This window comes from Antechinus flavipes, chromosome 2, assembly GCF_016432865.1.
Source record: "Antechinus flavipes isolate AdamAnt ecotype Samford, QLD, Australia chromosome 2, AdamAnt_v2, whole genome shotgun sequence".
NCBI lineage: Eukaryota > Metazoa > Chordata > Mammalia > Dasyuromorphia > Dasyuridae > Antechinus > Antechinus flavipes.
This window is the reverse complement of record NC_067399.1, coordinates 150,282,020-150,309,636: the sequence shown is the minus strand read 5'-3', so window position 1 is coordinate 150,309,636 and position 27,617 is coordinate 150,282,020. Positions and strand designations below refer to the sequence as shown.

At 34.4% G+C, this 27,617-nt stretch overlaps 1 protein-coding gene and 1 long non-coding RNA gene across 2 annotated transcripts in view; one reads left to right on the top strand and one right to left on the bottom strand.

Moving 5' to 3' along the window:
* MERTK (MER proto-oncogene, tyrosine kinase) overlaps positions 1–27,617 on the bottom strand; it is a 118,313-nt gene that overhangs the window by 54,424 nt on the left and 36,272 nt on the right. Inside the window, exons 3-6 of the mRNA XM_051975807.1 lie at positions 21,907–22,007; positions 18,469–18,642; positions 9,402–9,488; positions 2,655–2,770 (exon numbers count right to left, since the gene is read on the bottom strand). Of these exons, the coding sequence (XP_051831767.1) occupies positions 2,655–2,770; positions 9,402–9,488; positions 18,469–18,642; positions 21,907–22,007 (478 nt within the window). The remainder of the gene's footprint in view (positions 1–2,654; positions 2,771–9,401; positions 9,489–18,468; positions 18,643–21,906; positions 22,008–27,617) is intronic.
* Positions 9,673–26,348, top strand: LOC127548404 (uncharacterized). Its single transcript, XR_007950378.1, has 2 exons — positions 9,673–10,724; positions 25,990–26,348. It is a non-coding gene; the product is annotated as an uncharacterized LOC127548404 (long non-coding RNA).

The following is a 27,617-nucleotide window of genomic DNA, read 5'->3' as shown; positions in this document are numbered from 1 at the left end:
CACTCTAAATTCTATACCCTGGGGCAAAGCTCCAATCACCTTGCCCTAGTTATGACTTTTCCCTGAACAAAGTATTTCACTGGTGATCACATCTCAATTTGCTACTAAGATCCTCATGTGCTCTCAGATGTCAAAGGTCCTTACTGGTACCTACTCTGCAGCATGTCCAATTGTCCAGTTTTCACTTGTTAATAATATGCCATAATAATTCAGGGGGATTTTAAAGTCACGTAACTTATTCCTCTTAATCATGATTATCATTGTAATTTCTGTACAGAGCATAAAATATCATTATTCTTACTTTAGAATATCTAAATCCAGGGCAAGCAGCTGTGAATACACATGTTTGGAATTCCAAATGCCCTATGTATTAATAAGGGAAAAACATTCAGAGCTGAGCTTTTCAGGAGAGGAAAGAGTAAAGTCACCTCTCCTGGCTGGTGGTGTTTACGAGCTTTGGGTTTCACCCTATGACTCATGTTCACATCAGATTATACAAAGCTGCCAAACTTCATCAGTTCATAATGAAAAGCCACTGGAAGGAGGCACAAGAAATCACGTGCACTTGTCCCGTGGGGATTCCTGGCACTTGCCAGGAATTACATTTTGTTTTAGGGCTTTAAAGGCTGTACCTACTTCCTGGTGACCAAGTATTAAAATCTAAATCAAAGGAAATTTCTTTGTCCCGCCACCTCCCACCCTCATTTCCTGAGCTGCTTTTTTAGACACACATTTTTGGGCAAAGGAAGGGTTCTGGAGAACATGTGAAATAGGTATTAAACGCTTGATTCTATTTCATAAATGAGAAAACAATTCAAAAGAGTTAAATAACTTGCAAGTTTATCATACAGGCTATTATGAGAAGCAGAAATTAATTTCTAATTTCAGGCTTCTAGTACAACACAGTTTTCCATAAAGTTCCCACTTTGCAAATTATCTCCCCCACAATAGAACTTTAATTTTTTTTAGTGCATTTGATTTCTTGCCTTTTATCCCTGTACCCAGTTATTCACTCATCCTAGTCAGATTAGAATAATAAGGATTAGGAGCCTAGTCCTTCATGTCTAAAAAATACAATACTAAGTCCTTGTTATAAAAGAGACTTAGATTCTTATTATTAGGCATGCTGTTGAGTTTGTTTTTTTTTTTTAAGAAGAAACTTATTTATTTATAAAATGAGGAAGTGAACTTTTCCCAAATTCATAAGTTTAGTAAGTATGATGATACTTCCAAAAATCTAGGAAGAAATTGCTGGAAGTCTGTCCAATGCAAATTTCTACCATTTAACAGTATTTAATAGGTTTTAAAACTAAATACTCCAACAGTTAGGAAAAGATATTTCACCAAATAAAAGAAGTACAGCCTACCTTTCCAGAATTATTTCATATCATTCTCTTTCATGAACTTAATATTTTAGCCAAAAGTTGTTACTAAAACTTTGAACTCCAATTCTCAGTTCCATGATTTGCAAGGGTTATCTTCCAAGGGTTGTCCTCCCCTTTTACCTTTTAAAATGCCAATATCATATATCTGTATCCTCTTAGTTGTTAGGATTCAAGTTCTTCCCGAAACTATTCCACAAATATAAATATAGAGATATACAGATCCCACATTAAGATATACATATATGTTTGTTTTCCTTTGTTCTTGAAGAGGACCAAAATGATATCCCAGTGTATCTGACTGTGGCTGACCAATTAGAGCTTGGTTAGATATACATATTCATGTATATTCTGTCCAGTAGCTATATAGACTTCCCAAGAGCAAGGTCTGCTTTTTTATTTTGTCTTTGTACCCCTAGCATCTATTCATAATGTTTTACAGATACTGAATGCTTAATGAATGCTTATTGGATTGGACTAGAACAGAAGCTGACCTACCTTAACAAATGTTTAACATTTTTTAGTGCATTTGGAAAAACTGTATTGAGAAACAAATTCCATCTGTCTTTGGGAATGCAACTCCAGAACATCAATACCCAGGAAACTTGTCTAGGAAACTGAAGGAAGATATTTCAGCTCATTTTCATGAATCTGGGGATCATTATGTAAATAAGATCTTTATTTCATCTAGATGAACATAGAGAGGGGCTCCCTTCAAGTGGAAAATATGTCCATAGGGAGACCACTGATCAGACAGATGAATTGGTTTATATTATTTTCTCAGGGTGAAGGCAATAATGAATTCTGGATCTGTCATCAGGAAAACCTGGATTCAAATACTTACTAATTATATTACTAATAATAGTAGACAAGTCAATTAACTTTTTTAGGCCTTAATTTCCTCATGTGTAAGATGGAATTAATACAGGTACCAACTTCATGGAGCTGTTGTGAGTCTCAAATGAGATAATGTATATTAAGTGATGGGGTGGCTGGATAGCATAGTGGATAGAATGCTAGGCCTGGAGTCAGGATACCTGAATTCAAATCTGGGCTCCAATATTTACTAGCTATTTGACGCTTAACTCTTATTTGAGTTTAATGAGGTCTTACACATTTCTGAAATGAGTGAACAACAAGAACAAACAGAGCTGAATAAATATACCATTAATAAAGATACCATTTATAAGAATGGCAATAAATCACAGGTAGCCTTTCTAAGAGAGACTTGCACGGTTTTCATGGTAGTTTTCTTTTTCACTCTTGACTTACATGAATGCTGCAGTTGATGAAGGGGGAATATCCATCAAATCCTGGCACCCATGAGATCAGGAGGGTATGTGCAGTGCTATTCTTGATGCTGACTTCACTTGGGGCAGAGGGAATGGCTAAGGGAAAAAATAAAAATCAAGGACAATTACATAATCAAGTTCTACAAAAGCATGTGAGTCTTCAAGAGTTAAAGAATTACTAGAAAAAATATTGCATGTTGCAGTCAATTAAAAATACTTTGGCATGTATTTTTGCACATTTTTCTGTCTTATAAGAGAATATAATTTAGCTGATAAAAGGCAAATCACATTAATAAGATGTATTTTTTTAATCTGTCAAATAGCCACATGGTTATTGTTCAAGTCTCCTAGTGCATATGGGGAGAGAAATAATAATTCACACTTTGGAAAAAGAATGATTAATTCAAAACATTCATAAATTACTGACTTTCTATGTGTAGACACTATATTGATCAGAAAGTAATAAATGACCAAGATTCAAATGCAGATCCTCTTACTCTCTATCTACCAATCTTTCCACCATACCATTTAAATAGAGCAAGGTTCCCTGGAAAAATATTTTTCCTTTTTCAGCTCTTTTATAATAAGAGTGCTTAAGTCTTCCAGGTATGCCTAGTAAAAGACCAAAGTCTTTGTTTTTCTTTTTAAACTTTTATTGCTAGACTAAGCTATTAATAAAAACTAACATTTATATATAGTGCCTTAATGCTAATAAAAAACTTTCCAAAAAAGTCTTTAACACAGATAAGGAAACAGACCTAAGGAGGTTGCAACATTTGCCCAAGATTATACTGCTAGTATCAGAGGTGAGTCTCAACTCCACATCTGACTTAAAATTGCAAACATTACTCACAGTTCTATTTAAAGCCTTAAAAACAACCACCTACAAAATAAAAATACCCCACACCCCTGCATTTGAAGAATAGTTTGAAATGTAAGTAAAATCAGCATTCTGTTTGATTAACATAATATGAAGTAGAATTCCCCCTAAACAATTGAGTAATAGATTATTAGTAAAGCTGCCCTAAAGAAACCATTCCTCTTTGGAGTACTTGAATCATATTGGAAGATACATTGCACACACCATAGTAAATCTGGTTCTTAATAAGGAGGTTAGATATTAGTGGGAAAATCTTTTTTCAAATCCTCTAATTCACAGCTGCAGGTCTGCTCTAAGCACCAAGTTTAAAAATGTCTATTTTCTTACAAATGCTACTTATTTCAGATTTTTTTTAAAAATTCTAGAATATTTGAATATTGTTAAGTTTTATGCCTTTACATCTTTCCCTGTCCCTCCCCCCAGAGTCACTCTCACTCAAAGATTTTTGTAATTCCTAACATTTCTCATGAAAATTATAATAATGAACTATGGAATGAAGGAAGAAAGGAAGTGATACAGTTCCTCTGCTATGAACTTTCAGCTTAATTCTTTTTTTGTCAAATGAACCTTCGGAAAGGGCCCTTTAGAAACCTAGACTTCACTGATTTTTTGAAGCTAAAAGTACTTAAGTATCCTTACTAGGATCCTTTGGTTACCGCTATGATGATAAATTATTCTTTCTTTTCCTTAAATATCATCTAAAGATATATTGGTATCGTAAAGGACAATAAATATTTACTTTTAATATAATAAGCAAAATACTAAAAAGATTATAATCTAATTAAATTCTAAGGTAATTCTGGATAAGATGCTTAGTTTTTCCAGAGTTACAGTTTTCTGGTGCTAATCTACCTTTTCTGATTTATTATTGCCCTTCATACAATCTCAGACCTAGTCTAACTCTAGTTTTCCTAATTATTCATCTGATAATATCACAAATAGAGCTCTGGATTTGGAGTCAAGAAGAACTGAGTGCAAATCCAGTCTCAGACACTTACTAGCTATATAACTGTGGGCAAGTCACTTAACCCTGTCTGCCTCAGTTTCCTCATCTGTAAAATGAGCTGGAGAAGGAAATGAAAACTGCTCCAGTATCTTTGCCAAGAAAACTCCATATGAAGCCAGAGTCAGACATGACTAAACAACAAAAAAATAATACCTACCTCCCACTGTTGGTGAGGATAAATTATAAAGCACTTTGCAAACTTTAAAGAACTCTATAAATAATAACTGCTATGATCATTTTTATACTTCATCTGCATCTCTGTGACTTTGCACAGGATGTCCAGCATGCCAGAATTGTACTCCCTCCTCACTTCTACCTCTTAAAATCCTGTTTCCCTGAGTGGATGCCCATCAGTTGGAGAATAGCTGAATAAGTTATGGCATATGAATGTTATGAGATATTACTGTTCTATAAGAAATGAACAGCAGGATGATTTCAGAAAGGCCTGGAGAGACTTACAGGAACTGATACTATTGAAGTGAGTAGAATCAAGAGAACATTGTACACAGCAACAACAAGATTATGTGATGATCAACTGTGATGGACTTGGCTCTTTTCAACAATGAGGTGATTCAGGTCATTTCCAATAGACTTGTGATGGAGAAAGCCTCTGTATCCATAAAGAGGACCATAGCGACTGAGTGTGGATCACAACATATAATTTTCACCTTTTTTTGTTGTTGTCCACTTGTTTTTTTTCTTTCTCATCTTTTCCCTTGTGATCTGATTTTTCTTATATAGCATGATAAATGTGGAAATATGTTTAGAAGAAATGCATATGTTTAACTTATATTGGATTACAGGTCTAGGGAAAGGGGTAAAAAAAGAAAAGGAGTAAATATTGGAATATAAGGTTTTGCAAGGGTGAATGTTGAAATCTATCTTTGCATGTATTTTGAAAATAAAAATCAAATTATTAAAAAAGTACTATAAAAAATATTGGAAAGTTATCATGTATTCTGTTTGCACATTAGCCCTTCTTTTTCTTGTAAATTATTTAAAAATATATAGTTTAAGAAAACCCCAAATTTCTATTAAAGCTTGGCTCAAGTACCATCTCCATAAATCTTCTTCTGACCTGCTTTACTATTAATGCCTCCCCCTCAAAAAAACTAATTTACATTTATTTTACAGAATCTTATTGAGGGCATATTTTAGTAACCAGATACAGAATAGTGCCTCACTTCAATTATTTACACATTTATTATTCTCTAGGTTTATTTGTCCATTCCAACATATCCTCAAACTAATAAGAATGAACTCCCAAAAAAGAATCACAACCACAAGACTACACACAAATTCTCTCAAGGGACTAAGAAATAGCCTCATTTTAGGGGATACATTCCCCTTCTGCACTTCTATAGTTCTTGAACTCTCCACAATCATGCTTTCATTTACACAAACCCATACATTCATATTGACAACATATCAGATTTTATATTTAACCATATATTTAAAAATAAGTGAAAACAATAATAATAACCATAACAAGCACCCAAACAAGGCAAATGCAGTAATAATCACAATCCACACATAAATGTGGGATACACTCTGCCAGCAATTTAGTATCTATGTATGAGAATAAATATACACTTAATGGAAACATGAAAGAGGATTAAATGAGGGATCTATGTGCTTGATGTATCTGAAAACTGAACTTTAGGCCTTGATGTCACCAAAATATTCAAGAAAATCTACACCACTGGAAGTTACTAAATGTTTCCCTCCTATTTCTTTATTCCTGGACAAAATGCTCTAAAACCAAATAAAGAGTATAAAAGGTTTTTTTTTTAAAATTTATAATTCTTAAAAGAGAGCTGAGGAAGTTTATATTCTTAATTTAAGCAGTAATTTCCTTTAATCTGGTTTTCCCTAAGCAATGAAGACAACCACAGACAACTATTCACTCATCAAGATTTTGCATCATCTCATCAGCTAATAACAAATATAACTCAGTGAAGACACTGGGTAAAAGCTCTGAGCAAAGCAGAAAAGATCAGCTAATTTTTCAGGTACCAAAATACTACTTACTATCACCAATTAGCTTGCAGGAAGGAGAATTATCAGCAAAGTAGCTATAAAACTTCCCTCCTCTATTTTCCCCTTTCAAACCAAGGGTGGTAGCAGAGAACAAAACAATATGCATTTCTGAGAGGTTTCACATCTTTCATATTTCCATGAGGTTGACATTGAAGCTTTTGTCTAATGGGCTGGAATCTCACTCCCAAAGCTCATTCCTGACACCCTTCAGCTGAGTACTCCACCCTCATCTTTCTCCACATAAATACCCCCTCCCCCTTTTTAAATAATCTCTTGCAATGTGTTTAGTCTTTACTCCTCAGATTCCTCAATCTGTATGCACCACTGTCAGTAACTTAGACTAAAACTTCCTAGTACTCACAGATTTACTTTTCACTTACAACATAAAAACTCATAGACTCTTTCTGATGAAATTAATGGTTTGTATTTAACCATCTCATTGACTGCAACCAATTTTTTTTTACCTTATTTTGATTCTATTTTTTTTCTTTTTTTTAAATTATAGCTTTTTATTTTCAAAATATATACACGGATAATTTTCAATAATTCACCCCTACAAAACCCTGTGTTCTCTTTTTTCCCCTCCCTGCCCTCTATCTCCTTCCCCAGTCAGCAAGTGGTCCAATAAATGTTAAACATGTGCCATTCCTCTATACATATTTCCACAAATTTCATGCTGCACAAAGAAAATCAGATCAAAAAGGGAAAAAAATGAGAAAGAAAACAAAATGCAAGCAAACAACAACAAAAAGAGTGAAAATATTATGTTGTGGTCCACATTCAGTTCTTACTGTTTTCTCGCTGGGTGCAGATGGCTTTCTTCATCACCAGACTACTGGAATACCTTATTGTTGACGAGAGCCATGTCCATCAGAATTGATCATCGTTTAATCTTGCTGTGCAACCAGTTATTTGATTACTATTCTACAAATGAGTTGAAGTACCACCATATCGTGTATTTCCAACTAAAAATGTCCAATAATCTGTACCTCTGACAATTGCACTTGTTTATACTTGGATTTTAGTAGTTTTAAATAAAAGTTCTTTCTCTGCCTCTTTTAAACTTAACATCAAACTGTTCCTCTTCAAAAGAAGTATAACCACATCAGTAGTATATACCTCAAAATTTAATGGATCCTGAAGCGCTATATATTGACTTAGAAAACTACCATTTAACCTTATCTATGTTTTATTGCTTTTTAATTTATTTTGTTAAATATTTCTCAATTATATCTGGTTTAAATTGCACTTTAGAATGTTGGGGGAAGAGAAGCTACATTTTTGATAGCTCTACATCCTTTATAAGATGATTTAAGATATATTTATGACATGGTTCATTTTTTTGTCCCAAATTATTCATAGCTTACTTGAAACCTATATTTATTTACATGAAATTTGGTTGTTCTTTTAAGCAATAATTATTATAAAAAAGATTTTTTGCCTACTCCTTTTATGCATCAAATTGTTGACCTATGAAAGAGGCAATAGACTATATCTTTTGTAATGAAGCCACCTTGAGACCTTGGAATATGACTTTAAAAGAGGTTCACATTGATAAAGTCACATATTGAAAACTCTTCAGCCTGTTGATGACACAGAGAAACCTGCTTCAGTTAATGGATCTTCTGAGACTTGGGCTCTGACACACAACACACACAGTGACCAGATTGTTCTCCTTCTTTTTTCTGCCTCCTAAGTATCTCTATCTTTCCCAAGGGAGGATGACCTTTCCACTCTTTATCTCTCCCATGACTAACTCATCTACTGCCACAGTCTCAAGGACTATCTCTAGAAGGATGACTCCTCAATCTATCTTCATCCTTAATCAGTCTCCTGAGCTATATAGCCTCACATTTCTACTCCCCAGACATATCTTCCTCAACAGACCACCAGCAACTTAAACTCAACATGTGTAAAACTGAACTCTTCATCTTCCACCAAAAACTTCTCTTCCCAACTTCCTGTTTTTCTATTAATGATATCACAATTCTCCCAGTCACTCAGACTCAAAATCTTTATCAGTTTCCTTAGTCATATATTTCTGTCATCACTCTATTTTCACTGCAACTAACTCCTTGCCTACCCTGACTCCAGTTTCACATCCAATTCTTCCTACTCAATAGATGTCAGATTAATTTTTCTAATTCATAACTCTATTAAATTCTTTTCACTGTTGAAAATTCCCAATTATTTTCTACTACTTACCAAATAAAATACAAATTCGTAAGCCTGGTATTCAAGGCCCTCAGCTTAATACCAATTTACTTCCCAATTTTATCTTCTACATTCTCCCTTCATCCCAGATTTATTCTAGGACTTCATGCCTTTTCCTCAAACATATCCTTCACTTTCATCCATTTCCAAGCAAGGGATTTGTATTTGATACTGAAAATAACAGGGTTTTCCATATCGGAAACATCCCTCCCTTCTTCATTCTCCAATGAAATTTTATGCCTCCTTCAAGGAGTTTAAATGCCAATTACTTTATAATTCTTACTCCATCTATTAGAACAAAATAATCTTTTACTCTTCTTAGCTTTTATAGGATTTTGAACTTCTTCAATTTTGTTTTAGGGTACTTGTGTGTGCTAAATAAGGTTTGAAAAACATATCCCACACGGGTTCTTGTCCTGCAGAAACTTTGAAGCTTAATTATAACATGTGCAACTAATTATAATTAAAAAACTTTTATGCCAAAGTTTTTTTTTCCATGTGGCTAAAGGAGGGTGCCCTCCCCTTGTAGCATGAGGCAATATGAAAAGCAAGGAAAAAATGTATATAATAATATCTCTTCCACTTACCTTTTATATTAACCTGTCCTTCTTTTGATACAGTCAACCCTTTATCATTGTGAGCTTCACAACTAAATGTTGCTGGTTCAGTAAGACCTATGAGAGAAAGAAGGTCAAGGAGAACAAGCATCAGAATATTATCAATGTAGAACTGAAAAGGATTTTGGAGCCTCTCTAATCTCTAACCTTTAACAACCAAAGAAACAAATTATGGTTTATTATACAGAATCCAAAACTTTTAAAAGTTTTTTTTTTTTCTAATTCTGTTTTTGAGGGGGTTCATTCTCTAAACTCTAAAAAAAAGGGGGAAAAAAAGCTGGTTTTGATCAGCTTCTGGCTTTTTAAAAAAAACTAGCTTGGAAAAAAACATTGCCCTCAAGAAAAGGGGCACTATCGGTCAAGTTCTATTCTGAAGAGCTTTCTTCTGCCAAAAATGGGAAGAAAATCTTGGGCAGTCAGACCACTTGTGTTTCCCTGACACTGCGCTTTTGAACAGATACGATAAATAACAAAAATGCTTCATTTTGGTTTCCGAATACTGAATAGAAGGGTGGGAGGTTCAGGCTCCTGTGTCATGAACAGCTGCAGCCAGCATGAAGTCTGATAATAGGACTATGAAATAATGCTAAATTAGGAAAAACTCAAGTCTCTTAAATTCATCAAAAAGAATCGTCCTATGAAACGTGTTACCTATTTTATAGGAGTATTGTGAGTGGAATGAGGTTTTTAAAAGAGCACCAATGGTAGAAAATATTTTAGACTCCTCAGCAATGCGATTTTACTACAAAAATCAAGGCTTGGCTCTGTGAAGGGGGTCTCCCAGAAAGAACTTCACACAAAGATAATCTCCCAGCTGTTCAGAGTGCTACCATTTAGAAATCTTTCTCTATTTCTCTCTGCTAGGTGCCTGAGAAGTTTAGTGTACCTAGTTAAAAGGAAAATAAAACAGGGACACTTGTGAAACACAACCTGTACTTTAGGAAGGACATTGATAAAGTGCAGCATGTCCCAAGGGAGGCCACCAGAATGCGCATGTTATAATGGGGATTCATTTATGGTACAAACTGAAGTAGCTGACCTCTGAAATCCATCCCATCCCTGAGACTTCACGAGTCTTCTTTCTGACTTTAGTTATTTTTAAGGAAGGGCCAGCTTTTAGAACATGAGTGGGAGGCACAAAGTTGCAGCTTGGTTTCAAGAGATTAGTGGGTGGCTTAGTGGACAATAGTGAGACAAAAAGGCTGCAATGGAAAGAAACCAGGCCAATTTGGCATGAAAGAAGGGCTATGCCAGTTTAGGAGATAAGGAAGAAGATCATCAATTGCCATCCAGGTCAGTGTTACTAAGTATTACTTACCTCAGAGATCAAAATATATCTGGGCAAGTAGCAAGGAGAGAAATCAAAGATTTGAAGAACTTTTGCTTTTCATAGTCCACTCATAGAATAGGGAAGGTTGCTATAAAATGTATATGTATTTTTTTTTTTTTTTTTTGCTGAAATAACAGGGTTAAGTGACTTGCCCAGGGTCACGCAGTGTCTGAGACCAGATTTGAACTCCGGTCCTCCTGACTTCAGAGCTGATACTCTCTCTACTGCACCACCTAGCTGCCCCTATGTATTTATTTTTACAATTACCTAAAAGGCTCTCTTAGGACTTAATGGAATAAAATTCCTCTCCTTATTACAAGAAAACCTTCCAGTAAAGGTGACTTTGTGAATACGATATAGAGGGGATTATTTTTCAATTATAGGTTGAAAGAAATGGTCACTGAATCTCTTCCAGCCCTGTAATTCTGGGATTCCATAATATGAAAAAGTAGGGCTGGTAAATATGAGAAAATAATTTAGATTTGGTAGAAAATAATGTTGTTTTCCTCTTTATTTCTGTAAAATGTGCAGATGAAAGCAATCAAAAATGACATTGGCACAGAACGTGGGCAAAAATTCAGAGTTGTATAACAAGAAGTTTCAGAATTAAAAAGGACTCAAAGAGTTCTCTGGATTAGAAACTTCTAAGAGCCTTACGGACCCAATTCTAGCATGCCTAGCCCATTATATCGCTATAGAGTTTCACTGAATGTCCCATTCATTCCTGCATTTAATGCCATGATACAATTAAGAAATGTTTATTTTGTATCTAAAATAAACCTTGTTTTCTTATAATACACATCCTTGTCCTCTTGTTTGGCTCTTTTCTGGAAACAGCCTTTATAAGCAATAATAAGTAGGGCACTGTATGCAAAGAGTATCTCTGAAACAGTTTTAAGGAACATTCAGTAACAGGATGTCCCCTTGACAATTAGAATTGCTGAGTGAAGTCAAACAATGTTTTGGGCTTATTTTTAGTTTTTCTTTTTTAAGCAGAGTTATTCGAATCCTGTTAGTTATACATTAAGTAATCCTATTACTGAATCACCTAAACAATTTTTGCTTTTGTACTAATATTAGCTTTCTTAATGAAACAATTAATAAAGAAGAATTAATTTTTGTTTTACTGTGACCTTAAATCTATAAAGATAAAATGTAGATCTGGAGATACAAGAAGTTGAATGTTGGCTAAAAAAAAAAATTAATTTTAGATATTTAAATGTAAATTATTTTACTTTGTGTGTTATAAATTACATAGAAAATCTCACTGTATCTGAAGGTCAAAAACAAGGGTTCTTTGGGGACAGGAGGAGAACAAGCATTCATTAAGTGACAAGTTCTGTATTGTGTTTTTAAAATATATCAAGTGTTCTTCTATCAACTCTATGAAGTAGATTCTGTTAGGATCCTCATTTTCCTCATCCTCAGCTGAGGAAACTGAGGCAGACTTGCTACAGCTAGGAAGAATTTGAAGATGTATTAAACCTGAGTTCTTCTTGATAACAGACGCAGTCCTCTATCCATTGCATCCCTTGCTGCTTTCTTTAGTTAATACCCTGACATTGCAAAGAAGCCTGGTGAACTTCAAAATCTTCTCAGAATAAAATTAATTTGTTGGGGATGTAAAAAAGTTCCAAAGCACTTTTAATCACAGCCATAACATATGGGGAGATTGACAGACAATTTAGAGGGTATTGATTTCACTTGAACCTCCCTCAGAAATTGAAAACAAAGCTGAGAGACAAGTAATAAAGTAGAAAAGTAGATAAATGTAGAAAAACCACATGGGACACCTCCACCTTATTCCCTCACCCATCAACAGCCTCATTTTAAGTAAGCTTCTCCACGGTCTGTCTTTGCCCAACGCAGGACAGAGTCCCAGAGTTTCTCTCCTTGTATCCACCCCAACAAATGAACTTGCCTTAAAAAGTCATTTTTGAGGTCACACTACATGTGGTTTATCTAGGCAACAAAACTACTAGCCATGATTCTTCCTTTTGAGATTCTGAATCTAGATCACCACAGAATCTGTTCAAGTCAGTGACTAAAATTGTCTTTTTTGTCAGACTGAATGTACAGAGAAACCCTTAGTAGGGAAACTATGCTGCCATTAATAGGATCACAGAAATAATCATAACTAATCATATTTACCTTATCTCATCTATTCATTCCACAAATTAAAATTCAACAAAGCTGTATTATATGCTAATTATATGCAATCAATTGTATAGGAGATGCAGATACAAAGATAACATAATCAAGTCCTCATCATCAAGAGGTTATTTATATTCTCTAAAAGGTAGTGCAGTGGGGAGAGAGGGATGGAGAAGAACTGAAATGGAACTATCTCACATTCTGATAAACATAAGATAAGCCAGAGTGTGATGCTCTGGAAATATTTAAGAGAAGAGAAAATTTTCACCTGAGGGTATCAGGGAAGGTTATGTGAGTGGAAGAGAATATACCTGAATGGAGCCTTAAAGGAAAATAACGATCTTAAGAAGGAACAATGATATAGGATTATATTCCAGGCCTGGGAGACAGCTTGTGCAAAATAAACTGAAATAGAAAATGCATTTAAGGTAATAATAACAATGACAATAAGAATTTGTATAGTGCTTTAAGATTTGCAAGGTGCTTTATGTATATTAATTCATTTGAGCTCACCTACCACACAGATAGGCGCTATTATTATTCCCACTTTATAGAAACTGAAACTAAGGCTGAAAAAGGGTAAGTAATTTGTCCTGTCTAATAAGTACATGGAGCAGAATCAGAACTCAGTTCTTTCTGACTCAAGTCCTACACCAATACATTGTACCATCTAGCTATCTATGTAAATTAAACATGACAATTAGCACCACAGGTACAAATGAGACCAAATCCAGTCCAACCTCTTCATTTTCCAAAACCAAGTCCTACTGATTTTTCCAATGCAAAGCCAATACTGAAAGTCAAGTTCTCAGACTGATGATCCAGGGCTATGTTCTCTCAAATACCCTGCCACACTCATGGGGTCAAATTCACAAATATGAGTTAATTTTATTCTCTTCCTTGGTCAGTACAGCAATGCCAAAGCAATTATTAGTCATAGCTCCTTAAATATAACTGTTATATCAGACAAAAAATTAGTGGAAGGAAAAATTCATTATCTTTTTGTTCACAAATTTGTATGTTTGTCTAAATCAGTACAAATGATCAATTACTGAAGCATTTTTGTCTCTCTATTTTGAGTTTTTTATCTTAGCAGATTAGAAAAGCACAATTCTAGGCCAATGATATGCAAATTATTAGAACCTTAAATTGCTTGATATATCTGAATTTTTCACAAGAGAAATTCAAATAGTAACAAAGAAATTTTGTTCCTGATGTGTCAAAAGGACTTTCACCTATAAGGCAGTATAAGGCATTTTTAGTACCAGGGCTGTTCTAATGATTTTCTCCACAAAGTGTGAGGATTGAGGGCTCCAGAATTTCAGTATAAGATGAAAGAGTTTTTTTTTTAAATCCAATGACAGGCTAAGAGCCTTTATTTTATATCTGGCGTTGGGCTGCCCACAATACTTTTTTTTATAGTATTCCCTATGTAAAAATCCATCTTAATGTTGAAAAAGAAGTCCAAAAAAAATCTTGATTGTGGGCTGAATTTAATGGGATGAAATTTAATAAGTATAAAAACTGATTCAAAAAATAAGCTTCATAATTACAAGATGGAAAAATTTGTTGATTGTCTAAAAATTTATTAAGACATTCTGCCAGATTACAATCTCAGTAAGTAAACAGCATGATATAGCAGCCAAAACAACTTATGAAATCTTAGACTGCATTAAGAAAGAGATGATCTCAAGGGCTTGGAAAGTGATAGTAGTGCTATACTAAGTCCAGGGGCAGGTCACAGCTAGAATGTTTAGTTGTGGGAACACCACATTTTAAGGACCAAGATAAAGCTAGAGAGCATACAGGAGGGTGACTAGGAGGATAAAAATCCTTGAGATAAAGATCAGTTTAAGAAAGCAGGGACATTTAGCCTAGAGAAGGAAAGACAGGGTAGATAAGTATTTGAAGACCTCCATGTAGCAGACAGAAGAGATTTTTTTTTCCTGATTCCAGAAGGCAAGACCAGAAGTGGAGTAACAGGTAGAAATTATAGAGAGGTCAATTAAAATTATATGTAAAGAAGTCCCTAACAATCATTTTTTAGTCATGTCTTTTTTTTTTATGATCCCATTTTTTTTTTTTTAAACAAAGATACTGGAATGATTTACCATTTTCTTCTCAAGCTCATTTTACAGAGGAGGAAACTAAGGCAAACAGGATTAAGTGACTTGCCCAAGGTCATAACTACTAATAAGTATCTTAAGTCACGTTTGAATTCAAGTATTTTTGACTCCAGGTTCATCATTCTATCCACCAAGCCATGTTGCTACCCTTCCCAACAATTAAAGTTAGACAAATGGGCTGTCTTAAGAGGTAGTGAATTCTCTATTACTAGGGTTCTCCAGACAAATCCTGTGTGACCAACTGATTGTCAGGTCACCAAATTACATATTGTAATTTTATAATGACTGCTGACATTGATATAGCATTTTATTTACATCCCCCTGGGGTAGAAACTATGGGTACTATTACCCCATTTCACAGAAAGAAAACAGCTAATAAGTATCAGCAGCAGCTTTCAAATTCTGAGGTCCCCTGATTGAGTCCAGTGCTCTTTCTTCTGATTCTTATTAAATCTCTCAGTCTAAACAAAGAGTTTGTCAAACTAATCCTCTAGCAGCAAAATTCCAAACATTAGTCCCTTTTCTCATATATAACTTCGAAGTTAAAAAATAACAACCCAAGCCTTGCTTTTAAAAAAACACACTTATTCAAAATGATTATGGTCTACTGCAAGATAATTGGGCTGGTACTAAGTACCTACTATTATTATCTGCAGTCCTAGGGGTCATGAGAGTGTAGTACTTTGTAATTAACTCTGGATAGAGGATGAGAACAGAACTTACTTCTATTCTAGTGTCTCTATGGCAAAGTGAAAAAGACCCAGTATATTCATAAAAGATAGTGTGGAAATAAATGAAAATGCATTGGTCCGAATGATCAATGTATATTGTATGTTGGTATAATAATACCTACTCCAGGATTTCCTTGAAGTTAAAAGGAGAGAACAGAAGAAGGAGCTTCAAAGACTTAAAAACTATTTCATAAATCCAAATTACTCAATTTTTCTCATGCCTGGTCATACCAGTACTAAAATTGTAAATCCCCTGGGGTCAATACTAATTTGGGTCAATTTAATTTACCAGACCCACTAATAAGTAATTGATCACCACCAAGGCATAAACTGGTAAATGTAAATAAATAAATAAATGAATGAATGAATGAATAATAAATAAATAAATAAACTGTAAATGTAAAAAACAAAAGGGAGTAGAGTAGAATATGCTCAGGATTTACTTTTTAAATTGAATCTACATATAACATTTTCTTAAGTCTAGATAATGAACAAAATAAAATCAGGTCCTAACTCTTAGTGTTTGCCAATTTCTGAGGTGTAAATGCTGGCAATGTAAATATAACAACCCACTAGTCTTCTGCATCAACTTGGACTACTTTTTCAAAATCTTTAAAAAACACAACCACACAAAAACACAAGAAAATAGCCTGAATTGTTCTGGAATACTTTATAATTATTTAGAAAAAGGCTTCAATTTAGATCCAGAAGACTAAATTTAAGCCAGAGTTTTTCACTTAAAGCTAAATTTGGGGTCATTATATAAATAAGAATAAATACTGGGCCCCACTTTCTCAAGTGACTGAGAAGGATATTTACTACCTTGGCAAATATCAAATAAATAGTTCTCCATTTGATTACTGAAGTCACCCAATGAAGTGATGAACTCAGCACTTAAAAACTACACATTAAAGATTGTTTAGGCTAAAGCATGACTAATCTCATAATTACACTTTGGCAGAATTCCATAATACTGTCACCAGAGCATGCGAATGATACTTCTATTACAAGCTTTCTGTAGTAAAATGAAAGACACAGAATATAACAGAGAACATAGAGGATAAGATTTGAGTCATAGTATAACTGAGAAAATATAGTATTGTAGAAAGAGCAATAGAGTAGACCCCAAGAATCCTGGGTTCTGTTTCCAGGCTTTTCTAAATTGACTGTATGATTTTGAACAAATCACTCTAATTTTCAATTCAATCTGTTGAATAGCTTGATCCTGAAGATCACCTACAACTTTCAGAAACTCTTAAATTTATGATGAAAATAACTGGAAAACATTGTTCCTTATAGACCATATTTGTTAAAATATTTAATGTCTTTTCCCACCCACTCCAGCATATCTGGAGAGTGTAGTATTGTGGATAAAGACACAGGCTTGGAATCAGGACAATTTGGATTCAGGACCTACCTCTGACATATTTTCAGCAAGAAGAGAAATTCTTATAAATTTGTCTATTAGAAAATAAAAGCTATAGTGAAATCAGTGGCCCATTGTTAATGTAAATATAATTCTAAGACAAACTAGTATTTCATCAATGCCTACTGTGTACAAAGCACTAGGCTAGAATCTGGAGAAAACAGTTTTCAAAGTTACCAACATGATCTTGTCTCTATGATCTCTCATTGTAACGTAAGAAACAATGGCTTTTCCTGAGGTTTCATCATTTTGGACCTCTCCCGTAGCCTTTGACATCACTGACCATCAACTCTTCCTCCTTTATATTCTTTCCTCTCAGGGCTAAGTCAATGTTAGTTTTAATTATTTTATTTTCCTAACAAAATAGATAACTTTTACTACTTATATTACTACTTATTATTCCCATTTTATATTTGAGGAAACTGAGGCAGACAGGGATTAAATGTTAGATGCTGGATTTCTAAGTCAGAAAGACTCAGGATCCTATGCTCTAACCACTAACTTCCCCATTCTCTTATAGGGGTACTCAGACTGATATTTTACTGAGAAAATATAGTCTATTCACCATGATATAATCACATTTCTTCCTAACTCTACAGCTCAAAACTCTAACATTAATTTTCTCCTCCTCTACTCCAGTATCTGATGAAAGGATATCCTTTTACTACCAAGACACATCCTTCTTCACGAATCTTGAATCCATCTCCCCAAGATGATTCTATCCTCTTCCTCCCTTGCTCTCTCTCCCCCTCCCTTTCTCTATCTCTCTCTCTCTCTCTCTCTCTCTCTCTCTCTCTCTCTCTCTCTCTCTCTCTCTCCCCCCCCTTCCTTTCCTTTTTCCCTCCCTCCCTCACTTTCTCTCTGCCTCTCTCTCTTTGCCTCTCTTCCTCTCATTCACCCTGTGAAGTAGATTATTCCCTACTGCCCAGAAACATGTCTAGCTCTTCTCCATCTTCTTAAAAAACTCTCACTTAACCCTACGATCCCCTCAACTGATTCTTTTTTCTCTTCACTTTCACAGAAAAAAAATGCCTCCATGCAATGTCTCCTCTTCCTCTCCTTTTACTCACTTCCTAATCCCCTTGAAGGTTGGTTTCTGACCCCATTATCAAAATGAAAGTTTTCTTAAGAATTGCCTTCCAATAATATCTTAACTGCCAAATTATCTTTTCTCAGAGATGAGACAAAGAAGAGTTTCTCACCAAAAGCTCTAATTTAAAGACTTGCCACAGATTACTATTCTTACAAAAGAATACACAGTGTGACTTACCAGAGACTGTTAGAACAGAAGGAGATTTTTCTGGCTTCTCAGTAACACGACTGCTATTTCGAACCCAAAAAATTTTGACAGGTTCAGGAGGTCCCACGGCCTGGCAGGTGAGATTGAAGGCTGTGTTTTTGCTAACATTCATGCTTTCTGGGTGTTTAATAAAATAAGGAAGTCCTTAAAAAGAGAATAAAAAAAAACATTAAAAAAAGACAGAAAAAGATCCTGAAAAAAAAAATAAGAATTCTAGTACAAAAGTAATTTATTGCTTTTTTTTTTTTTTTTTTTTTACAACTTTCTAAGGCCTGGGAAAAGATTCATTGAACTTGATAAAAGTCTATTAAGAAGAATACAACAGCTAATACCTACCTATTAGCCCAGACCACAATTATATTTTCTATATAAGTTCTCCAAAGGTTTTGGAATTGGATTTGTTAAAATGTTTTTTTAGAAAAAGAAGTATTTTGAAAAAGGAATAATTAGAAACCATTAAAATATTTGTAACTCACTGCTGTAATTGCAAATTCATAGGATTTTTGTTTTACTACAATAAATATAAAGTCAAAGAAAAAGCTTTACATATGTGACTTATAATAAATACCCTCATCAGGATTATGGAAATAGAAAGTAATCAGAAAGGAGTAATCATGATGGTGGAAAAATTGGTAGAAAGAAGTAAGGTAATAAATGGTGGCACATGCCTATAATATCTATTCTTTTGAAAGCTGAGCTAGTGAATAACTTGATTTTGCAGGAATACTGAGCTACCACAGGTTAAACTAATTAGATGTTCAAGCTAAATCTGGCACCAATATGGTAAACCCTTCCAGAAGGGCCATAAGGAACTACCAGGCTTTAGATCTAGAAGACAAATTAGCTTGTGTCAGAAACATTGCAGGTCAAAGTTCTTATGCTGATCAGTAGTGGGATCAAGAAGAAAAGTGAAGAAGAAAAAAGGAAGGCAGAGGAGGAAAGATGGAGAAAAAAGAAAAGGCAAAAAATTAGGATAGAAAAGATAGAAATTCCGTAAAGTTACCTTGGACCTGAATTGCATTTTTACAGTTTTCAAAGCACTTTTACGTACATTATCTCATTTGAACAACTAAAAAGTTAAAATCCTAACTGGTAAGATCTCTCACTAGAAACCCAAATATGGAGCCACTTAAAACAGGCTTAGCAATACCTTCAAGCATTCCAATTGATGTATATTTGGTGCATGTGCTAAAAACTAAACAAATCCAAAAGCTTTTGAGTTTTTTTTTTTTTTATCTTAAGATTAGAATAACTCATTGATTCTAATTTGGATCTGCTAGGAATGTTGGAAAATTGCTTGTTGGGAGACTCAGGAATGTACGTGAAGCTATTTGGATATAATGACTAATTCCTATCTTGGGTATTTTCCTGGCATCCTGACAAAGGCAAGTTCCCCAAATTTTTCCAAATGGGTGGCAAACTATGGAGAACCTCTCTCTTTTTTTTTTTTTTTTTATTTTATTTAATAATAACTTTGTATTGACAGAATCCATGCCAGGATAATTTTTACACAGCATTATCCCTTGCAATCACTTATGTTTCGTTTTTTCCCCTCCCTTCCTCCTCTCCCCCCCCCCCCCCCAGGATGGCAAGCAGTCCTATATATGTTAAATATGTTGCAGTATATCCTAGATACAATACATATTTGCAGAACCGAACAGTTCTCCCGCTGCACAGGGAGAATTGGATTCAGAAGGTAAAAATAACTCGGGAAGAAAATCAAAAATCAAGTAGTTCACATTCATTTCCCAGTATTCCTTCTTTGGGTGTAGCTGTTTCTGTCCATCATTTATCCAATGAAACTCAGTTAAGTCTCTTTGTCAGAGAAATCCACTTCCATCAGAATACATCCTCATACAATATCATTGTCGAAGTGTATAATGATCTCCTGGTTCTGCTCATCTCACTTAGCATCAGTCCATGTAGGTCTCTCCAAGCCTCTCTGTATTCATCCTGCTGGTCATTCCTTACAGAGCAATAATATTCCATAACATTCATATACCACAATTTACCCAGCCATTCTCCAATTGATGGGCATCCATTCATTTTCCAGTTTCTAGCCACTACAAATAGGGCTGCTACAAACATTTTGGCACATACAGATCCCTTTCCCTTTTTTAGTATCTCTTTGGGGTATAAGCCCAATAGAAACACTACTGGATCAAAGGGTATGCACAGTTTGATAACTTTTTGGGCATAATTCCAGATTGCTCATGGAGAACCTCTCTTAACGAAGCTATTCCATAGCCTCCTCTCCTCTATTGGGTAAATGTTGAACAATATTCTGAGTTACCCATCTATTCCCTTTTTCTCTGCTACCTTTATTCCACCAATTTAAAAAAAAAAATCATGTTCTATATAGAGATTTTAACTCTTTAAGCAATTTCTCAGAAAAATGGGTGGCAGAAAAAAAAAGTTTCCACGGGAAAAATGCTTCTTCAATTTCTCAGAAAAATGGGTGGCAGAAAAAAAAAGTTTCCACGGGAAAAATGCTTCTTTCTCTAATCACAAAACAAAATGAATCTCTTAGGGGAAAAAAAGAACATGACTTCAGATTTTAGGAAAAGGACAGAATGTCAGTATAAACAAACCCAAGAAAGATACTCATCCACTTTGTGTTCCATTTCCTTTAAGATTAAGTTAGGTTTAGGTAAATGGTAAACTAACAACAAGTAATAAAAGATGCCAAGCAAGCAAATATCCATTTACACCAAAGAGATAACAAATATTAACAGCAAACAAGTAAATATGAAGGCAATTTCAGAGAGACTTCATTTTTCAGTGGAAATAGCTCTAAACTTTAAAACAGGAGAAATCTTGATTCAAATCTTAGCTCTAACTAGTTGTGTAACCATGAGCAAATCTCTTAACTTAAATCTCAGTTTCCTTTTCTACTCACACCATTGCTATGTGATCTCCGGCAATTATCCCCATTTTTCTCCTCAGGGAAAGCTTGGAATCTGCCCCTTGTAGATCTTGCCCAGATCCAGTCCTCCACCTCACTTTTTAGCCAGGTAGTCTTAATGTGAATCATTTAGGGATCTTCTCTCTCTCTCATTTGTTTATAGTGTGTTTTTTTCCAACAGATTTTGCAGATTGCCTTGCTTACTTGCATTTATATGCCCAGGTCAGGATCTGGCCTTTCATAAGGTCAGTAAGTATTTATTATTAAGTACCTATTATGTGCCAGATACTTTGCTAAGTGCCCAAGATATAAAATGAAGCAAAAATGAATACTTTCTCTTACAGAGCTCACAGTCTAACAGGGAAAAAACACTAATAAGTGCTTAATAAGTGTTTTATCTATTAAAATGGAGGAATTAATACCCACAGTCTTTAATTCAAAGGATCCTAACAAAGCCTTTAGTAAGCAGTTCTGTTCTTTCAATCATCTGTCTTTTGACTTACCTTGTACTTCAATGTAGATGGGCTCAGATACGACTTCATCACTATTTATTCTTAATTTGCAAAAGTACGAGCCATTGTCAGAACGTTGCACATTGCTTATGCTTCAAAGAAAAAAAAAAAACATAAGATTTTTACTTCCTATCCTGAACAATTCCCACAACAGAAATTTGACATTAGTTGAAAGATTGATAAGGCGGCATGGCTTTGAAACTTTCAGTTCCTTGTCTCCTCTTCCCCTTCTACATTTTCTACACCCCACACAGTTTTCCATGCTTTAAATACCAATGATTGACAAATAGGAAGAAGCATTGTTGAGCCCATGCTATTTGTGTTTCCCAAGTTTCCAACATCTTTAAAGTTATCTTTGGAAATTACTTCTAGCAAAAGCTGCTTCTATACAATGTCTACTCACTGCTCCTAATTCTGTCCTCTGGTCCAGGACCAAACAGAGAAAATCTAATTTTTTTCCCCACCTGATTATAAATCCCAAGTTGCATGATTTGTATTATGAACTGTTCTTAAAACGCTTGCCACAGGGGAAAAAAAAAAAAGGAAATTACTTCTAAGAAAGAAAAGCAAGGGACTATATGGGTTTTTTTTTTTTTGGTTGTTGTTGCAAGAACAGGTTCAGTTCTTGGCCTAATTGAGGCTAAAATTAAATAAAAATGGCTGTGATTTAAAAAAAGTCCATCAATAAAACTTTTTTTCAAAAAGAAGAATGAGCTAAGTGTTGGTATAACCAAACAGATAAAGAGAAATTCATATTCATCAATCACTGTCATCTAAGTAGTGCAGTAGATACAGTATAAATCTTAAGGTCAAAAAGACCTGTGTTCAAATTCTGCCTTAGAAACTGAATAGCTTTGTGACTTTGGAGAAGTCACAGCTTCTTTCTGCTTCAATTTCCTCATCTGTAAAATGGGGATGATAGTAGTACCAATTTCACAGAATTGTTTTCAGGATCAAAAGAGAAAGACTATGTAAACTTCCATGCAAATCTTAAGATGCTATATAAATGCCAACTCAAACTGGATCAGTCCTTCCTCTGGTAAGGCATGAAGATCTTAAAATCAGATGCTTTGCTTCTTTGAACACACCAGGTTCTTAAATTACACTTCATTAAAAGCTAATTTGGCATCTTTCCTAACTACCAATAGTTACTTTCTAACTAGTTATAATATTTAGGGCTTCAGTTCAGTCTTTGTTAACTTAATAATGCCATTAAATATTTTATTTTCTAAGTCATAGATTGTGGGTATACAATGCTAAGAGAGAGCTGCTTAATGTATTCATTAAGTAAATTTATCAGTTTAATAAAAACAATATTTGTTGGGTTTGACATAACTAGTCTGGTTGACATAACTAGTCAAAATGCTCAAAATAGTGAAACATTACAATTTTTATGGATCCATTTTCCAAATGGGGAGTTCTTCCCAGAACTTCCATTTTGAAGAAAGTTCCCAAAACAGCCATCCCTCCTATTTCACCCTCCACCTACCTCTGACTCTTGCTTTTCAGGTTTCTTTTAATCTTTTTTTTAATCCTCAGTTAAAAAGCAAGCTCTGTGAGGGCAGGGGCTTTCTTTTTGTTTGCATTTGTATACCCAGTACATAGAATAGCACCTGGTAAATGGTAAATGCTATTTGTTTGATTGTTTGATTGACTGATCGAAGGCCGTGTCATATTCACTACTATATAGCGTACATACCATGGGATTGCTAGTAGGATGGTAGTAGTTTTGATCTTGTTTTCTATAAAGGAGCCATAGAAAGTTTTGAAAAATCTTTTTATATCCTTCTTTCTTTTCAGTCCTGCTTTTTATCTGATAGTCATAGAACTGTACCAAAAACCAAGTCCAAGAACAACAAGCAGAAAGGTTTTTTTTGGTAGAAAATTATATTTTGATTACTTAGTGGAGTAATTATGGGGGAATACTTGGCTCCTGCTTTGGATGATTCCTTTCTCTGTAGTTTTTAGTACAAAAGCAAAATAATATCTATCTTAAGAAGTTCTAACCAATAACTCATGGCAAAATGTCCTTGAGCAAAAGACCCAAAATGTACAGTGGGACAATAGAAAGTATTATAATGAAAAAAAAAAAAGCAGTTTTCTTGTAATCTTTATTTAGTAAAACTTCAAATATGAGGATTTAGTTCAATATTATTAATCTTACTCTCTCTCCCCCAACTTCAACACTAATCCCATATTATTACTACCTGCCTCCTCTCAATTTCCATATCCAAAATGTAACTCCTTATGTCCCCCCAAACTCAACTAAGATGAGAACATTAAACTTCCCACTTATCATTCAAGTCAGGGTAGGTTTTTTTCCTTAAAAAGCACTGAAACTATTTTTGAAATTTTATTGGCTCAAGAAAGTAAAAATCCAGGCTCCTGACATCAGTTTCTGGTTGCCTGAATCCAAAAAATAACCACTGAAGCAGCTTAAAAGGTACTTGTCTGGCAATCTATAATAAGCAATGTAAAACTAGGGGAGCTTCAATTAACATGCTGTAACCCAGACTCAGGACAATCTGAGTTCAAATGTGGTCTCAGATGTTTACTAGCTACTGTGATTCTGGGCAAGTCATTCTGTCTGCCTCAGTTTCCTCAACTATATAAGGATACTATACAATAGCACCTATCTTGCAAGTGTTGTGAGGATCAAATGAGATAATGTTTTTTAAGTGTTTACAATATTTATAAAGTTCCTACTGTGTGTCGTGTACATACAGATGATTAATAAATGCTAGGTTCCCATCTCCTGAAGATATATCCCTGCTGAACATCCATTGCTATGACTAAATAAAATCTCTTTTTCATTCATTGCTGAATAACCTGCATTGAAATTTGTTAATTGTTGCATGAAATGATTTCATCTCATTCCAATATGGAATCTAAACTTCATACAGATTCAGACAATAGCTCCTCTAAACATCCCTATTTAAATTGAAGAAATTATCATCCTTCCAATCCTCCCTATCCACAATCACTCTCCCTCAATCCCCAGGGTCAATCAATTGCCAAGCTTTGTCTATTCTTTCACATGAGACCTCCCATCTGTTCTTTCTTTAAACTCACACAGCTTCTGTAATAATTCAGGTTCTTGTTATCTCTTATTTAGACTATTAAGTCTATAAGACTATATTAAGTCTTATAAGACTATAAGTTCCTATTTAACTCCCTTGCTTCTTCTTTCTCTTCTCACAGATTCATCCACCAAATAGATATTCTTAACACAGGGTCTGACATGTAATTCCCTTACTCATAATTTCAATTGATCCCCAATGCTTCTAGAATAAATACAAAATCATCAACTTAGCATTTAAAGCAACAAGGATTTCTCCTACCTTTCCAGGCTTTCATGTTATTCCCTGTTAGTCAAGCTGATCTTTCCTCACATTCCAAGGTCAATTTCCTACCTCCATTCCTTTTCACAAGAGCATCTCCATGCCTTCTCACTGCCACAATGACATCCCTACTCAGGGGGCACCTCCTACAGGAGGTGAATGCCTTCTCCCTAGTGTTGGTCTTCTATTCCAGTTATAATTATTTAGCAAATACTTTTTATTTTTACTTCTCTCTATATGATACATCCCTTCTTCCTACAGAATTAAGCTCCTTGAATTCAGCGATGGTTTCATTTTTATTTCATATCCCCAGCATCTAGAATAGTGCTTTGCACATAATAGGGGAATTGATCAAGATTGATTGTATATCATTTTTAAAATTTTATTTTATTAAAGCTTTTTATTTTCAAAACATTTGCATGGATAATTTTTCAACATTAACCCTTGCAAAACCTTACGTTCCACATTTTTCCCTCCTTCCTCCCACCTCCTCCCCTAGATGGCAAGTAATCCAATATATGTTAAATATGTTAAAATATGTTAAATCCAATATATGTATATATATTTTGTATCCTTTTTAATTGATTTATTTGCTATTAATTGATTTTGTTGTACAACTGCTTAAGACATGGTTCTCTGTCTCTGATCTTAGTTGAGAATTAAGCTGGTCTATGGAGGGTTAAGTTTAGAAACCCAGTTCTCTTACTAATCAATATTCTATTCATGCTTCAAGGAATCCTGCTATCCTACAGGGAGAGAGATGGCCACATGGGAATTGGGATCTAGTATTGTTACACCACCAAGCTACTCTTCAAGAATGTCTGGTTTTCTATTCAAAGAAGATTTGGCCACTATCTTGCAGATGGACTGAAACAATGAACTTCTTAAGTCACAGGAGGAAAAGAAGGTGTTACTAGTAGCTAGCCCCTCAATTCTTAACTGCCATCCAGTCACATTATTTCCTGTGTCTCAGCTATGTATTATGTTGTCCTCAATCCCATGATGTCACCTATCATGTTCTATTCTTTGTTCTGTATTTCCCAAAATCTATAAAATAAAACTGTGCCCCTCATCTGGGGTTTTCCCCACTTACTAGGGAAACTGAGACTCCATTTGTTGGTAAATTCATGCTTTATTGATAAATTGATTGTGCTTAGAACGTTGTTTACCTTATTATAGCTAAAGCACAAGCACCTAACAAATGATTGTTCAACCAAATGAAAATGATATGAAGAAGCATTCCAAATTCATCATTTTTGTTGATTATCACAACCCTTAATATTCATCTGGATGAACCTGCTTTTTGATATCAAAGTGGAATAGGACAAAATTAGAAAATCAGATAACTGGGATTTAGAGTCATTTAACATTATTAGTAGAAATTTGAAAACCAAAATGTTAGATAAATTGATCAATATATGGTATCACTGCATACTGTCTTTTAGAAATAACCCTACTGCAGGCCATAGCAATTTGTAGTCTATAAAGATTGGTGATTTATTTTTTTTATACTCTACAGCAAAGAAAATATGCAGAAACATTAGGCCAATATAAAAAAATTGGCTGTAATTTATTTAAAAGGTGTTGCAGGATACTTTATTAGGCACTGGGCTAAGTACTTTTAATATTTTCTCATTTGATTCTCACAACTCTGAAAAACAGGTGCTATTATTATTTCCACTTTACAGTTTGTCAAAACAAACCAACAGAGTTAAATGACTTCCCTGGGGTCACACAATTTATAAGTGTCTAAGATCACACTTGAATTCAGAATCTTTCTGACTCCAGGCCCAGCACTCTAAACCCTGTGTCATCAAGTGCCTCTAATTTCTATTTGTTAATTTCTAATAATTAGAATTGGCAATTAGCCTTTTAAATAAAAAAAATTATGTAGTATTTTAAAATGCCATTAAGAGGTAGTATATATATGTTACTGCCTCTTAATATGCTATATTGCCTATTAAAAAGAGATGTGAATTTGGAAGTCCTGGCTTGGAATCCCAGCTCTATGACTGACAACTTGGGTGAGCTCTGACAAGTGCCTTTACTTTTCTGGACCTGAGTTCTTCATATGTAAAGTAAAAAAAAAGTAGGACTAGACATCAAAAGTCATTTTCTCCTTGAAATCTAAGATCCTATGATTCACTTTTAAAAATAACATTCCTAATACATTTTTATGTCCTTTAACCATTGTTCCATTGAAGAGTACTGTTTTTAGTTAATTTATGAAGGAAATACAAATTGTCAATAACCATATGAAAAGATATTCAAATTTCTTAATAGGCAAAGAAATGTTGAAATAATACTACATTAATAAAACATTTTTTTGCACTTAACACAACAGCAAAAAGAGGAAGAGAA